At 42.4% G+C, this 16,894-nt stretch overlaps 2 protein-coding genes across 3 annotated transcripts in view; one reads left to right on the top strand and one right to left on the bottom strand.

The window, feature by feature from the left end:
- NUGGC (nuclear GTPase, germinal center associated) overlaps positions 1-3,248 on the bottom strand; it is a 43,799-nt gene extending 40,551 nt beyond the window's left edge. For both annotated transcript variants that reach the window (XM_053658596.1, XM_053658597.1), the window contains exon 1: positions 3,140-3,248. The gene's annotated coding sequence lies outside the window, so the exon portion shown is untranslated. The remainder of the gene's footprint in view (positions 1-3,139) is intronic.
- Positions 3,249-6,991: 3,743 nt separating this feature from the next.
- ELP3 (elongator acetyltransferase complex subunit 3) overlaps positions 6,992-16,894 on the top strand; it is a 97,280-nt gene continuing 87,377 nt past the window's right edge. The window contains exons 1-3 of the mRNA XM_037154376.2: positions 6,992-7,071; positions 10,109-10,208; positions 13,058-13,196. Coding sequence (XP_037010271.1) covers positions 7,053-7,071; positions 10,109-10,208; positions 13,058-13,196 — 258 coding nt within the window. The 5' untranslated portion in view covers positions 6,992-7,052. The remainder of the gene's footprint in view (positions 7,072-10,108; positions 10,209-13,057; positions 13,197-16,894) is intronic.

The following is a 16,894-nucleotide window of genomic DNA, read 5'->3' as shown; positions in this document are numbered from 1 at the left end:
AAAAAGAGAAAAAAACAGCCCATATGTATGGGTCACATAGGCACGGTTTTCATCTGTGGTTTCACTTGTATTTGAACTATGTGGTTAGCACTTAAGCTTTGCTGTTAGTACTCATTTAAATTCATGTGCACCTCAGCCTAAGAATAGACTTTTAAATGAGACTCTGTGCATATTTAGCTCAATATGGGAAGGTTGCACAGAGCCAGCTTCCTGCTAAATAATTATGACTTTTGACAGTTATTCATGCCTCTCCCACTCTGTCTTTTGTTTATGTTTGCTTATGGTCATTTTCTTAAAATAACGTAACAGAGGTGACACACGGGCGGTAGTTACTCCCACATGAGCACAGAAAACAGCCTCGCATAGTGGAATTACACCAAGAACACTTTGCTGCCCCTTCCCGTATGGATAGGGACACTGAGGCCCCAAGAGGGGAAAGAACTGGCCCAAGGCCACGGAGGGATCCCAAGTGCAGTGCTCTCTCCACTCCGTCAAGCAGCCTCTAATAGGTGCTATTTAAACAAGGCCTCTGGAGCTCGAGTGGGACAGTGGAGGGGACAGTGTCTACAGATGAGGGGCTTCTTCAAATGTATGACAGAAGCATGTGGGGAATGAAGGCTGTTGAATAGACAGGAGCAGAGCAACTTGACAGAATTGTACTTAGAGACTTAAACTGAAGCTGCTGCCCGAAAATTCTTCAGAGCCTTCAGAGGTAAACCAAGCCAGTGTGTGTGTGTGTGTGTGTGTGTGTGTGTGTGTGTGTGTGTGTGTGGGGGCTGAATATCACACTGCCACTGCATCTGTTCTGTGTCTGATGCAGAATCGAGTGTGGTTAGTAAGAATTACCGACATCCTTCAGTCAGGATCTCATCTCTCCCTCCCTTGCCTCACAGCATCGACTCCTCCTGGCACTATTCTCGCTTTCCTTTCACTTCCATTCACCCCTACCCCAAGGCAGCACTAAGAGGGAAAAAAATCAAAATGCTTAAATTAGCTAAATTCTTCAAGGGGCATTTTGATCAACTTTGGTTTACTGCCTATTTTTAATAAATGTGAGAAGTGCTAGGTACATAGTAAGCACTGAATAAATATCTGTTGAATGAATGATATGTATCTTTAAAATGTCTTAGATGATAAGATCAATAATGGCAGAAATGGTATTCATTCATTCATTCATTCATTCATCCAATAAACACTTACTGAGGGTCTCTGTGTACCAGGCACTGGCCTAGATGCTGGAAACACGTCAGGGAACAAAATGGCCAGTTGTGTGGACACGCAGGACTTACACTCCAGGTAGTGAGTGGCACAGGGAAAGTTATTCCTAATTTGGAGTCAGAAGGCCTGGATTTGAGGATCCTGCTCCAGTACTCAGTACAACACTGAACCAGTATCTGACCTCTCTGAGCCTCAGTTTATTCTCATATGGAAAGAGAGTATAAAAATACCTATATCCAGAGTTCCTTGTGAAGCTTAAATATAGTATTTCACACAAAGTTGCTCTATAAACACTTAAGCGTCTGTACAAATGTTATTTACTTTCAGAATATTTGGTGAAGACAATTAAACTAAAAATCAGGACTATTATTTACCTCAACCAAGTCTATCTCCTGTGGGGGGACAGATGCCACTCTAACTGATGAACTGACTCTCACTCTTGTCTCCAGGGACCAATCACCTTGAGGCTTCTACCCCGATTTCCTTTAAGAGTCTTTGGTAAAGCCTCATCCCCTTCCATGGAAAGGTGACTGAATGAAATAAAGAAAAGGGGGAGATTCTTAATAAAATGGTGAAATGTTGATGACATCTGGGATTTATTTCCTTTTCTTAAGGTTTCAGTAGCTTTGGTGTTGGCAACATTTTCTAACGACCCTATTGGGTATTGCATTGCTTTTTAGACTAGTAAGTCCCAAAGGAGTGATTTAAATACACAAGCTTAGAAGCAAAAGTGAAACAAGGGCCTTCCACCCCCCTCTCCCCCAGGGAAAGAGTTCTATTTTCACCATGGACACGTCAGCTGAACTGTGCAACAGCAGAAGCGCAGCTGCCAGAGGCAGATACGTTACAGGAGGCACTGGAGTGACATGACTTTCTATGTCCCTCTCCCCCAGGTGAACAGATAAGTAAAATAAGCAGATGTTTTCATAACGTTCTTTATCCGAATTTGAATCCTCTCACATTGCTCCCGCCGAGCCCGCTGAAGTTAATGGAGCGTAGGATGACATTAACGCTGCCCCCGGGATGCCTGCAACCTGTGTTTTCTTTGGAGAGGAATGATCCCCAACTTTGCCTAAGATCATCTTATTAAGTACAATTCAAACTCAACCCTGACTTTTAGTTCACTGGCCTTTATACAACCTTAAATTTACTTAAGCAAACGAGAAAGTAGAATTCACTTTCCCTCAAGAACTGATTTATTTTGCGAAAACCAAGAGAGGGAGAAGAAACAAACTTACACACACACACACACCACACACAAATTTTGCGGGCTGTGCAGAGAGGTTGCCTTCCAAAGAAGGCAGCGTGGAAAGGAAGAGAACGAGCAACCTTAACCGTGGAGAAACCTGACAAACACTTGCCCCAGCCAAGGGAGCAAGGTCAACATCAACAGTCCTAAGTCGTGTACATAGCGTGCACTTTTGATGAGATGTGACGAGAATGGCACTTTAATTCTACCTCCCCTAAACCCCTAACTCTAGTTTAGTCACGGGGAATTAACTGCATTCTGCAAACAGAATATCTGATCTGTGCGCCTCCAAACCTGACCAGCACTCTTCAGAACTGTCAAGGTCACCAAAAACAAAGGAAGTCCCAGAAACTGTCACAGCCCAGAGGAGCCTAAGGAGATATGACAAGCATAGGTGATGGGATATCCTGGATGGGATTCTAGAACATCCAAAGGACAGTGAATAAAAACTATGACAATCTGAATAAAGCAGAGCCTTTAGTTAATAACAATGTTATAAATATTGGTTCATTCATTGTAACCAATACTAACATAAGGTAAGAGAGGAAACTGGATGTAGGTTACACGGGGACTCTCTGTACTGTTGTCTCAATTTTTCTGTAAGTCTAAAGTCAACTTTTAAAAAAACCAACCATAAGTTACAGCATAAATGACACAAAAGGAACAACTTACCAGACGTCACTTTCTCTGCTTGGGCTGCAGGAATCCACAGTGGAGCCAGCGGCAGTTTCCCTGCCTTAGCACAGAACCTGTGGGACCGGCTGCGGTAGGCAGCCCTTTGTGGCCACGGTCACAAACTTCACATTTACACAAGCGGAAGTGAAACTGATTTGCCATCAGAGCGCTATTTACAAACAACCTCCTTCCTCAGAAATTGAATCGTGCTACTTCCCCCCTTTCATTTAAATTAATCAGTGTGTGAATTGGGGATCTTACAGTCTTCTCTTACCTATTCCTACAAGCAGACAGATATCAGTCATTTTTCCTTTTTAAGTAGGTGGCAGCTTCCACCCTGCAGCGCCCTTTCTTTGAGGGGGAGACTTATCTCGATGGATATGACTTACTTGAGCTTATAGAAAAAAGGCCCCAGCCCTAAAAGAGACAGAGCACTGGTTCATAAGCCCCAACAAATACAAGACCACTGGGAGAGATGGATGATAGGTGGTGATGAAGATAAACTGATTCTTGATACAAAATCTTGAAATGCACCACAAATCAACAACTTGGATTATTGGATTGTAGAAATGAGTCACATAATTTTAAATAACTTCTTCTGGAATTTAAGTTTTATATTTATATTTAAAACAAAACAGGTATTTATAAAATGCTGTCCGGAAGAGAAGAAAGTAGAATCTGTTCCACTTCGCTGTGTCTGGCCGCTGAAACAATTGAGTGAAATACAGGGAAACGACTGTAATTGTTTTTTTTTTAAACTTCAACTTCAGATACTGGCTGACCTTCCAAGGCAGACTCAGTCATTACTAGGATAACCCTCAGCAACTGCAGGTATGTTTTTAGTCCAAAGGGAGAATTCAGAAGACAAAGAGGTCAAAAAGAATTAAAGATATTTAGACTGTGGTCTTAAAAACTGCTTTGAACTTATGTCAAGACAGTGTGCCTTGTCCATCAGAAAACCACAGAAATATCAATATAAAGTTTAAAACAAAGGAAAACCAATGTGAACACCATCATTAGTGCTGGATCTTCTTATCTCGGGGTAAAATCGCACCTTCCACTTATAATTGTGTCCCACATGCTTAGCTCTCCCTCTACTGGCTGATTCTTGTTTCAATAGTTACCAGAGGTACCTAATAACAAAAGTTAATTTTGCTCATTTTTAAAGCTTCTTGGATTCTTTATGATGTTCCTTGATACTGGCTCTTAGACACCCGAATGCTAGGTCTGTTACAAGTGTGGGGAAGTGATAAGCTGAATTTTCATTGCACTCCCTGGAAATAGTGAAGCAATTGAAAGAGAACATCCACCTAGCCACACCATCACACCCAACTGCCTATCAGCACCTGCACTCACATGTTCTGCCTTCCACTTTGTTAATAGAGTCACCATCCACATGCCCATCGGAAGCTAATTCCTTACCTCGTGTACCAGATTTCATCCCCTCTCTCCAACTGCAGAGCTAGGCAGAGTATTTTCTTTCCCCTCTTCTCTGTCTCTTTTTTTTAAAGATTTTATTTATTCATTTTTAGAGAGAGGGAAAGGGAAGGAGAAAGAGAAGGAGAGAAACATTGATGTGAGTGGGAAACACCGATTGGTTGGCTCTAGGAACATGCCCCAAGTGGGGAAGGGGGGGGCGAGCCTGCAGCCCAGGCATGTACCCTGACCTGCAATAGAACTGGTGACCCTTCACTTTGCAGGGCGATGCCCAAACAACTGAGCCACACTGGTCAGGGCTCCCCTCTTCTCTTAATTCATCAAATTTTCACTCTGCTTTGGATTACTTCCAGAGGCATACACACTTGCTGTTACTTATTCCATTTTAATAAACACACACTCCATTTGGCCCCAGCTTCCCTGCCAGCTACTACCCCAATTCTCTGTGGTTCTTGTAGGCAAAACCTCTCCAAAGAATTGTCTAAACTTGCTGTCTCAAATTCCTCTTCTCTCGATCTATCATAAACCCACTCCAGTCAAGCCTTCACTTCCACCATGCCATGAAACTATTCTTTAAGTCCCCAGTGATTCTGGTCAATCTGCAATCCTCATCCTACTTGACCCACCAACTGCATTTGACCTGGTGGATCCACGCCTCTTCCTTAAGACGGTTTCTTCACTTGGCTTCCAGGTAACCACACTCTTCCAGTTTTCTTCCACCTCCCCAGAGGAGTGCACTTCCATAGCCTCCTCTGCTGTTACTCCTCAATCCGTTAATAATAGATCACCCAAAGCTTAGTCTTTGGTCTCTTCCCTCTCTTTTCCACATTCACCCTGTTTTGTAGCTTTAAAGTTCACCCCTATGCCTCTGACTCCCAACTAGTATCTTCAACCCCTACATTTCCATGCCTTACTGTTCGCTAAGCAACCCAAACACATGTCCAAATCATCCCCCTCATCATCCGTTTAAAACCCCACTGCACTACCGTCTTCTTCATTTCAGCTAACAGCAATGACATAGTCTAGTTCTTTGGCCCAAAAGCTTTGATTTCACACTTGATGTCGATGGCTGTCTTTCTCTCATATCCCACATTTGATCTGTCAGGAAGTCTTGTCGAAATTTTCAAAATATAGTCAGAATCTGAATACGTCTCACCACAGCCACTGCCTACTATATTGATTCAAATCGTAATCATTTCTACCCTCATTCAGTGGTTGCCAATGTTGCCGCTCACTGGAGTCACCCAGGGATCTTTAAAAAATGCTAATGGCTCCCACCATGGATATTTTGACTTATTGGTATGGAATGTGATCTGAGCACTGGGATTTTTCACCCCCCTCCGGGTGGTTCTAAGGTGCATGGAGGTTTGGGTTTCACCTGGTATGATCATAGCCATCAAATGATTCCCCCAGGCTCTGCTCTTCCCCACTCCCCATGGTCTATTCTCAACACAGCAAATAGAAATACTTAAGATTATAAATCATATCATATCTCTGCTTAAAAACTCTCCAGTCGATCCCCATGTCACTTAGAGTAAAAGCCAAAGGCTTTACAATGGCCCATAAGGTCTTATATGAGCTGCACTTTGCCCCACACCACTCCATCACTTCTCTGACCTCCGTTGAATGAATTCAGAAAGTCTGGAGGCTTTGCTAAAAATAAATGATCAAGATATATTCAAGGATCTTAGAGTTTGCAAACTAGAATCACAGCTAGGAAAAAAGCCAGCAATGCCCCCCCCCCCAAAGTTAAAAGCTCTTGTAGCAAAAAGCACTTTATTGAGAATTATTGGTCCTGCAATCTTAGCCTAGGATTGGTCCAGGTCGGTTATCAGTGAGATGTCAGGTAGTCAGGACGGTGGCTGTCCGATGGCCTGGAAGATGGGCATTAAAAGGTCTGGTCATGTCCAGTAGTCCGGATAATGAACGTCAGGTGGCTCTATAAATGAGTCCTTCCGGGGGTTACCTGGAGGTCTGGCTATCAATGACATATGCCTTTTATGTGAGTCCAAGGCAACCAACTGGCGTCAAAGCCTGCACCTTCAAACTGTTCCTCGACTCCTGCCTGATCTCTTCCAGGCTCTGATTTTAGTTTTCATGAAACTAGCACGCTCGTCTTCACGCGATCTCCCACACATGTTCCTGCCCAGTCTCCTTTCCCTTCTTTAGAGACCTACGTGCACACTCACGGCTCCTGGCGCAACCTCCACTTGTAAACTTCGTCCTGTCTCTGTTCTACCAAAACCCTGCTTTTAACGCCCATGCCCCAGGTCCTAAGCTCTGCCCCGCCTCCTCTGGTACGGCGACGCGCCACCGAGGGGCGGGGCGGGCCCGCTCGCGCACCGCCTTCTGAAGGCAGCTTTACGACGTATTGACTTTTGTTTTACGACAAGCGGGGCGCTTTGTGGCTGTCAACTTTCTCCGTGGTCCAACTTGGCGGCCAGGTGGTGGCGGCTGATACGACGGCGGAGAAATGAGGCAGAAACGGAAAGGTGCGTAAAGGGAGGAAGAGGAAAAGGGGGTTGGGGGTGCCAGGGAAGGGGCGCACACTTGGACGGCCCATAGCTGAACTATTTTTTCCCGCGGGAATCCGCTATCTTATCCAGGGTTCCGCCCCCTGGAGTCAGTCTTTTCGTCTGCTCCAGCCTCTGCGTTTTCCTTTTACCTATTGTGTTTTTTAAACCAACCTGCCCTTCTCTCTTTCGTTTTGGCAGTCAGTTGGTGTATTTTCCAGAAGTAGCACAAAAAGCTTTATTGCATGGTGTGACCTCCACGTAGTTAACGTGGTCGGTCGGTTTAACTCGTTCCCGGACTCTTGTTTGTTAAGGTCTTTTTTTGTTGTTGTTGTTTGGTTGGTTTTTTTTAAAAGAACACATTGCACGGGGAGTTCTTTATTTTCCTGTTTTTTTCCCCCAAGCCGTAAGTTTAAAAAAAAAACCTGAATTTTTCTTGAATTCTGTGGTACAGTTCTGTCCATTTGTATTATCTCTGGAGTTAGCCTGGAGCAATTCCGTCTTTAGTTTCTCAACTGGATGGAGTCAGATTTCAAATATTTGCTCACGGGTGTTAGGCTTTGCACACTAATTTGAGCAGTTAGTCTAATAGTAACTACCTTTTGTTGAGGTCTTGCTAATAATTTTGAAGTTAACATCCTCTTCATTTTACCAACAAAGCTGAGATTCAAAGAGTTAAGTGACTTTCCCAGCACAGAATTATTCTTGGGTCATGGAACTGATTGGTCAGGCTGTCCCTGTGAACCAAACAAACAAAAAACCCAATTCAAAATTAAAGAAAAATCTGTTAATTACTATGCCTCTTGATATCAACTGCAGAACTTTGAAGCAACAAGTGTCCCGGTTACTTTCAGTTATCTGTGCCATCCAACCTGACATACCCCGAATTAATTGGTTATCTTCTTCCTCTAACTTGCTCCTCAGGTGGGCCAGACAGCTTTACGCTTTTAACTTCATCTATCACCAAATCCTGTTAGGTCTTAGAAATTGCCTCTTGATACAGTTTATTCTTCATATTCTGGCCACTGTCCTCCTAACCCACCTTAATCAATAACTAATATTTAAATAGTACTTTGGCTTCCGTAGATGTTATTTCAGTTGATTCTTACAATGGTCTTGTGAGATATGTATGTATTCTTCCAGTTTTGCAGGTAAAGAAATGGAGCTTAGAAATCATTGATCTTCCCATTTTCACACAGCCAGTAGGGTTTGAGAGCTACAGAGGAAGCCTGTCATTTCAGATTTTTACTGCACGTAAACCTTTTTTTTAAAACAATGTTGCCTTTCAAATCCTTTTACTTAGTATCCAGATTTTATGTATTTTTTCACCTTCTGAATCATTTTTGTATCCTCATTTTTTTCTTTACATATTTTCTTTAAACATTACTTTCATTTTTGACTTCCGAAGTTGGGAATATGTAGTTCCCCACTGTCTTTTGGTCTCCATTTAATTGTCTTTGCCTAGTAGCCAATGTACCCTGTAATCCATTCATTACCGGACTTCATCAGAAATCCTGTTTTCTGGTTAGGCAGTGCTCTTTCATACAAAGACAGGTAATTCCTCTACCCGGCATTGTTCCTTCTCAGTTGCCATCTGTTTTGCCTGTCCAGATCCTGCCCTTTCCTTAAAGACCGCTGTGGCTTTTCCCCCATGAAGCCTCTTCTTACTAATTTATTTCTCCGGTTAATTCTTGATATGCCAAAGGGCTGATCAAGTGGGTTTCAAATCTTTATTTTTATCATCTGAATCTTCTTTACACCTCCCAATAAATTCTTTTGCAGAAACTCAGTATTAAACAGGTGAAAACTGAGCCGCTTTGTTTGAAATGGAGAGAGACCTTCCCTTTCCATCCTCTTCCCCTTTCTCTGCCTCCACTACTGGCCCTGCCCCTGTTACCTGGCCCGTGAGGTGCCCGTGGAACTCTGAAGTGCTGAGTGACATGGTTTGGAAAGCATTAGCCTTTGATTATAGATGGACTTTTTCCCTCTTGGCTTATTGTTTCATTAAGTTACAGGTAGCTTGGTACTGTGAAAAAACTGTGGCAATTGTGTAGAAAAGACCTGGATTTAAGTTTTAACTGTGCCATTTACAGTGGCATCTTAACTTGCCTTAGTTTTTCACATCTATAAAGTGGGATACCAGTACACCTTCTGGTGTTGTGAGGTTTCAGATGAGATGAAGTAAATGAAAGGGCTTCTCACCAGTGCTTCTTCCTAGTGACTTTATTATCAGTGAACACTAGCTTTCTCGTGGACAGGAAGTGTGCTTGCTCATGCTCCCAAGCTGAAATCTCAGCTCTCATCGCTGAAGAGAGACGAGTGTTTTTTGCCTGGAGGAGAAGAGCTTACATGGGCCTGACCTGAGTAGATGCTGGTCCTTTAATGAATCAGCCATGATTGCAGGGATGGGATTGTGTAAGGACATGTCAGCTTCTGCTGTTGCCTTTTAGATGAGAAGGGGGGACTCAGCTGCCATGAGAGGATTGTGGTGGTGGACAGACTATACCTTAGAGATGCATTAAGATCCTTAGACAAGTATAAACCCACATCTTTTTTTATTACAAACTAAATACTACTGTAGGTACCTAGGGTTTGAGTTTCACCTTGACTCCTTGATAGCATTTTCATGGGACAGGCAAATATTCCTGTTCTGTCTCACTCTGTTCTGAGAATGAGAGGTACTCACATTTGTAAATGGAACTACAAATCTGGAGATAAAGGGAAGCTATTTTAATGACTGGGGCCTTTCCTGTGCAATCAGGTTCTTCTCATCATGTTTGTCTCTATCATTCTTGTGGTGTATGTGCTTCTAAAGTGAGCTCTTCCCATATATAGGTGACACCATGTTTGTTTAAAGATGCAAAATATATCATATTGTAAACAGTAGGGGGTTTAGTGTCTTGTGAACTCGAGCTATATTTGCATGGTTGGAATGATTTTGGAAAGAAAACTGCAATAAAAAAGTCTTTACTGAATAATGTGATTTTTTTTACATTGTTAAATATTATCTTTCCAGGAGATCTCAGCCCTGCTGAGCTAATGATGCTGACCATAGGAGATGTTATTAAACAACTAATTGAAGCCCATGAACAGGGGAGAGACATCGATCTAAATAAGTAAGTGGAGCCCTGACTGGTGTGGCTCAGTGGGTTGGGTGCCTCCTGCAAAGCAAGAGGTTGCCAGTTTATTTCCCAGCACATGCCTGCCTGGATTGGGGGCGTGAGAGAGGCAGCTGATCAGTGTATCTCTCACACATTGATGTTTCTCTCCCTCTCTTTCTCCCTCCCTGCCCCTCTCTCTAAAAAATAAATAAAACCTTTAAAAAATAAGTAAGTGGATCTATAAAATAGAAGTCAGTCTTAATCTTAGATAGTAGATCTCTTATAAAATTATCAAATTCAACCCTGGCTGGTATGGCTCAGTGGATTGAGCACTGGCCTGCGAACCAAAGGGTTACTGGTTCAGTTCCTAGTCAGGGCTTATGCCTGGGTTGTAGGCCAGGTCCCCAGCAAGTGGCACATAAGAGGCAAGCACACATTGATGTTTCTGCCCCCCTGTCTCTCCCTTCCTGTCCCTCTCTCTAAAATAAGTAAATAAAGTTTTTTGAAAAATAAAATAAAATGATCAAAGTCTACTTGTTTCCTATCTCTTGTTTTGTTTTACTTGAGAATTTAGCTTTCGGCCCTGCCCTGCCCCTGGGGGTTTACTGTATCCCAGTCAGTGTTAGTAGTGCATTATATATATTAGCTCAGTTGATTCTCTGAAAAACTGTATGAGGTAGGTATTCATGGTCATTTGACAGCTGGGTACTGTGAGACAGAAACATTACATAATTTGTCCAAGAGCAAATAACTAGTGATGGGCAGAGCTGGGATTTGGAATTACATTGTCTGTTTCCAGAGCTACTGCTCTTCTGTGGTACATGACTTCACATCCTCCTTCCCTTCCCTGCTCTTCCCTGCAGTCTCAGAGGAAGCAGGACCTCTTCCAGGAAAGCCTCCCTTGATGTGATCCCACCCTTACTTACTTGATAACTTCCTTGACATGTTCATCCATTTTTCCACACTGTTATGTTCAGCTTTGGCCTTGCTACACCCTCAGATAAGAGTGGTCTTTCATCTCTGCCTCTCTATTTTCCACTATATGTTCACTTTATAAATCTGCCCTAATGACACTGTTCTCTCCCTACCCCCAGGCTGGCAATGATGTAATCACCTGTGCATGACCTTTTGTCTGTTACTTGAGATACTGTAACCTTTTACCTCTTCCTTGGAACATTGTGCTTATTTAATAAACATTTGCTAGAAGAATATGTAAGTAGTTGTTTTTGACTATGAAGACATATTTTAATCTTTTTTTGTACACCGCGTCTTTAGCAGTTTTTTCCTCTTTGTTGGCTGTATCCCTAATTATACAACTCTTGTTTCTAGTGAGCATTTCTACTTCCTGTACCTTTTCGTCATTCTCTTTCATTTAGGCATCTAAAGCCAGCATCTTCCTTAAAACCGGTTCCTACTTAGATGTCTTCTTTAATTAATTGTTAACCTTCACCCTCTCTTGAAACTAGTGTCATCTTTGACTCTTTTTCCTCAGGTCCAGTTAGGGTCTGAAGTTTGCCTACTCTGTCTTCTTTATGACTCTCACATTTACTTCCACTACCAAGTCCCTATTCCATCTCTTTAAACTTGAGTCTAGACTGCTGTGACTGTTTATGCTGTTGGTCCCCTTTCATCTCTTGCTGGATTGATTTTCCTTTGTCTCATCTTTTCATTTCCCTGTGTAGGAACTTCAGCGCATCCCCACAGCTTATGAAGTTAAGTGCAGATTCCTCAACACATTATGTAAGGCCTCTCAGTCTGGCTTCAATTCATTCTTCCAACTTTTTAAACTTCTATACCTTTACATTGAAAATCTTTTCCTCTTTATCAAGTTGGCCTACCCATATTTCTTAAAAGATGTGTATTTTTGTTTTTGCATCTTCACGTAAGCCATCCTGTTTGTGAGGAATGTCTGAAGTCTGTTCTTTTTTCTGTGCCGGTTTTCCAAGAATATCTCTCCAGTACACGTTGAGTTACTCTCTTGATGCTCGAAGCACTCATCGTTGTGTGTGTTTTACCATACACATTTATTTTCATTCATGCCTGTCTGCAAACGTGGAGCGTGAAATGACTATGCCTTCGACCTCCGCACACACCAAGGCCTTGGGCGTTCTCTTGTACGTATCAGGTACTCAGTTGTAGAAAATGATGGGAACACCTCAGAATGTTTTCAGACGGGTTAAAGATGAGAAGTTAAGGCGACAGTGTAAGGAATGATTCGTCGGGATAAAGTTACTTCTGGGGGTGAGGGTAGCGTTATAATCAGGAAGGGGCAAACGGGTATTTGGAAGTTCTGATCATATTCTTTCTATTTTTTGAAGTGTGGTTGCACAAGTGGTTGCTTTATAATTGTTAAAGTATATTTATATGTTCTGTATTCTTGTGTGTACAATACTTTGTATTAGAAGTTTTTAAGTACTTTTGTACAGCTGTCCTTTGCTTGTTTGGTCTAAGACAGCGGTTTGCATCCAGCTGTGACCCGCCCATCCCCTCCGACGTTTGGCAGAGTCCGGAGACGTTTTTTGGTTGTTGAGCAGGAAGAGGAGAGCTAGTGAGTAGAGGCTAACGGTGCTGCTCCACTAACCCGGTTGTACCGAATGGTCCCCACAGCGGAGTTTGTATTTCCAAATGCAGCAGTGCTGAGGTTGAGAAAAGGGTAGAATACTTGAAGCTGTGCCCGTTTTGAACGAGACTTACATGGTGTCACTGTCTGGGCCCCCGATGTTCACAGATGTTAAAGCCACTATTGTCATCTGGTGAAAGGATGGGGAGTGACAGGACTTGATGATGTTATTTATAGGTTATCCTTTTGGTAGCTTGTCCTTGAAATACTGTGATCTCGATAATGCTAGACACTTTACTTTCAGGGTGAAAACGAAGACAGCTGCCAAATACGGCCTTTCGTCACAGCCTCGCCTGGTGGACATCATCGCTGCAGTCCCACCTCAGTATCGAAAGGTCCTGGTCCCCAAGTTGAAGGCCAAACCCATCAGAACTGCCAGTGGGGTGAGTGCTGTAGTTCATATAATGTCGACTGTGTATCTGTTCTGCCAGAAAGGCCTGCCTCCGTGTAATACCCAGGTAGTGAGGTGGAGGTGAGAGGATTCAGGCAGACATAATCCGTGTGCTGTGGTGCATGCTGCAGTGGAGGCATGTGCAGAATGCTACGAGGGCGCAGAGAGGGGAAAATTCATTGTGCTTAAAAGAGTAAATGATATTTTGTATCTTAAAAGTACAGGTCGAGGCTTGGTGATTTTGACAGTATGATATTGCTGGTCATATTAAGCTTGTGGTTTTCAAAATAATTGCTGTTTAGAAAAGGCACTGTTAAAAGGTAATTAATGGTGCCGTCCTTCCGTAGATGGTAACTGTGCAAGGTTGACACGACAGGGAGGGCCACGGACTCCAGAGGATGGAAACATCCTTCAGTCAAAGGGACCAGGGAAAGCCCAGAAGTGCGGAGCTCGCTTGACACGAGTGATGTTCATATAAGCAGGGAAGAGCAGGCTTGACCAGCTGTGGGAGCAAGGGCACAGGGAAGAGATGACAAGTGTAGTGTGTGCAGGGACTGGTGAGAACACCGGACTGACTGGAAGTGATAATTCCTAACTTGGGACATTGGATGGAAGTCAGCTTGTAAAAAGGCCTTAAATGTCCACCAAAGAAACTGGACAGTAGGGAACTGCTAAAGATTTTTGAGAAAAAGAGTGGTATGAACAAAATAGATTTTCAGAAAATTACTTTGGATACAAGATGTAGGGCAGGTTGGAGACAACAGAACTAGTTAGGATAGTCTCGGTTTGACTAGGTATGAAGTGGTAAGAGCCTGGATTAGGGTAGGGGCTCTAAGAGGAAAAGAAGGAATGTGAGAGATAGGATTTGGATGCTCTTTAAATATGGAACCCAGAGTTGAATTCTGTGTTCCTGATGTGATCTAAGATGGTCACTCTGTTATTTGAATGACGATGTTACATTCCTAGTGATCGCAGCCTGTGTTGACTTGTTTGGGGGCCGTATCTCCTGGGTTATGTTACCTTTGTGGCTAATTAAGTGCCACCAATCCTGGTCTTTTCTCCTTTGTACTCAAGTGTTTTTATTCTGTTTGTGCCTAGTGTAAAGGCTCTTTAAAACCAGTATTTCCAAACCTCTCACCTTCCCGCTTTTTCCACAAAGGGCAGCCACTTTTAACTCTTAGCTGATCACTTGGCATTTACTTCCAGATCCCTAAATAATATGCTTTATAAATTGTCTCGAATTTTGGAGTTTGGGCATTACGAATGAGCTTGCCACTACGGACGACAAAGATTGAGCAAACTTTCAGCCTGATATACTTGGCTTTTATAACACCGTCCTGTCTGCTGCTCCTCCTGCCTCACTTCATTTCTTTGAGGGCTACTCTTACTGTGCTTGCCTCTAAGAATTCATGCTTTCTGTGGTAATGTTACTCATTAACTCCCAGCTCTGACTGTCTTCAAGGCAGGCTCACGTCACATGGCCTGGTAGACATCTCCCCTTCCACTGCCCGTAGACCCTCAAGTGTAACCCAACGCAAACTGACCTCAGATTGCTCATTCATCCATCCTGTCCGCATTAGTTCCCAGTGCTCCCATTTGCTCAGTTTCCAAAAGACGTGAGATGTGTTACCCATTTCTACCACCACTGGTATGAAGGTTTTGGTTTTTATTATTTCTCGTTTAAATTATTTCAGTCATTTCTTAAACTGGTCTACGTTGTCGTGCCTGCACCCAGCCTATCTTCTGCAGTGTCGCCAGAGCGGTCTGTTCACACTCTCATGAGCACACAGCTGATTGTCCTTCTCTGTCTGCTGCACATCCTAATCTCCCTGCTTCTATTCCTGCTGCTGCTCTGGTGGGGCTTTGTTTTCATGTTTATTTTTTTATGGAGTAGTCTTGGGTTTACAGAAAAATGGAGCAAAAAGTACACAGAGTTTCCAGAAACTTCCTTGTCCTTCTCCCAGATTGCCCTATTATTAATATCTCACATTGGTTTGGTACATTTGTTATAATTGATGAACCAGTATTATTACATTATTATTAACTGAAGCTAATAGTTTTTACGTTAGGGTCACTCATAGCGTTGTGCATTCAATGGGTTTTACCAAATGCATAATGCCATGTATCATATGGAATAGCTTCGCTGTCTGAAAACTCTCCTATTCATCCTGTCCTCTGCTCCAAACTTCTGGCAACCACTGGTCTGTTTACCGTCTCCATACTTTTGCCTTTTCCAGAGCATCATGTAGTTGGAATCAGACAGTATGTGGCCTTTTCAGGTCCGCTTCTTTCATTTAGCAATATGCATGTAAGGTTATGTCTTTTTAGTAGCTTGATAGTTCATTTATTTTTAGTGCTAAATAACATCCCACTGTCCATATCACAGTTTTGTCTGTTCGTTTACCTATTGAAGGACATCCTAGTTGCTTCCAGTTTTTGGCAATTGTGAACAAAGCTGTTATAAATATTTGTATGAAGGTTTTTGTGTACTATAAGTTTTCAGTTCATTTGGGTAAATACCTAGGGGTGTGATTGCTGGGTCATATGGTAAGACTATACTTTCAAAATGTCTGTACCATTTTGCATTCCCATCAGTAGTGAATGAAACTTCCTGTTGATCCACATGCTTGTCAGCTTTTGGTATTGTCTGTTTCTGGATTTTGGCCATACTGGTAAGGTGTGTGTAGTGCTGTCTCATTTTCATTTGCAATTTCTGAATGCCATATGATATTGAATATATTTTCATACATTTATTTGCTATCTGTCTTCTCTGTCGGGGTGTCTGTTTAGCTCTTTTTCCGTATTCCTAATTGGGTTATTTGGGGGGTGTGTGTGTGTGTGTGTGTGTGTGTGTGTGTGGTTGTAGAGTTTTTTTGTATTTTGAAGCTAGGTGTCTTTTATTAGAGACACCTTTCAGTATTTTACAAATGTTTTCTTCCAGTCTTATCTATGGCTTGTCTTTTTACTCTCTCCACAGTATCTTTCTCAGAGCAGAACTTCCAAGTTTTAATGTAGTCCAACTTACCGTTTTTTTCTTTCATGGATTGCATTTTGATGTTATGTGTAAAAACTCATGGCAAAACCAAAGGTCACCTAGGTTTTTTTCCTGCATTGTCTTCTAGAAGTTTTATAGTTTTGCACTTTATATTTAGGCCAGAGATGTATTTTGAGTTTGTATTTGAGGATTTTTTGTTTCATATTTTTACTTAAAACACCATGATTATTATTCTATATTAGTAGAGTCACTATTAATTACAACAGTACTACTGTATGTTGCCCACCTGCCACATACCAGCCACTTGTGCTGGTGTGTTTTCTAATTTAATCCTCAGAACAGTTTTGAGAGATAGGTAAGTATCACCTTCATTTTCCAAAATTGGAAAATGCACAGTAAGGGGCAGAGAAAAGGTTCACACCTACACCTCTCTGGCTGACTGTAGAGTCATTGCTTTTTCTACTTTATCAGTAATTTTTTAACTGTAGTAAACGAAACCACAGGGTTCCTTAGAAGTTCCACCATGGAGAATAGCACAGGGAAGCTTGTGGGAGCAGGTCTCATCTCTGCTTCACCCAGGGCTGCTGTTGCTTTTAATCTTTCTTATAAATTGGGGCTCTGAGTAAAATGCACTTGAGAGGAGAGGTCTGCTACTTACAAACATTTGGAAACTACTACGTATCGCTTCCTTGGCC

This window comes from Artibeus jamaicensis, unplaced genomic scaffold (genome assembly GCF_021234435.1).
Source record: "Artibeus jamaicensis isolate MK-2021 breed Jamaican fruit bat unplaced genomic scaffold, CSHL_Jam_final scaffold_537, whole genome shotgun sequence".
Classification (NCBI taxonomy): Eukaryota; Metazoa; Chordata; class Mammalia; order Chiroptera; family Phyllostomidae; genus Artibeus; species Artibeus jamaicensis.
The sequence above is the reverse complement of the archived record's forward strand: the minus strand, read 5'-3'. Positions and strand labels throughout refer to the sequence as shown.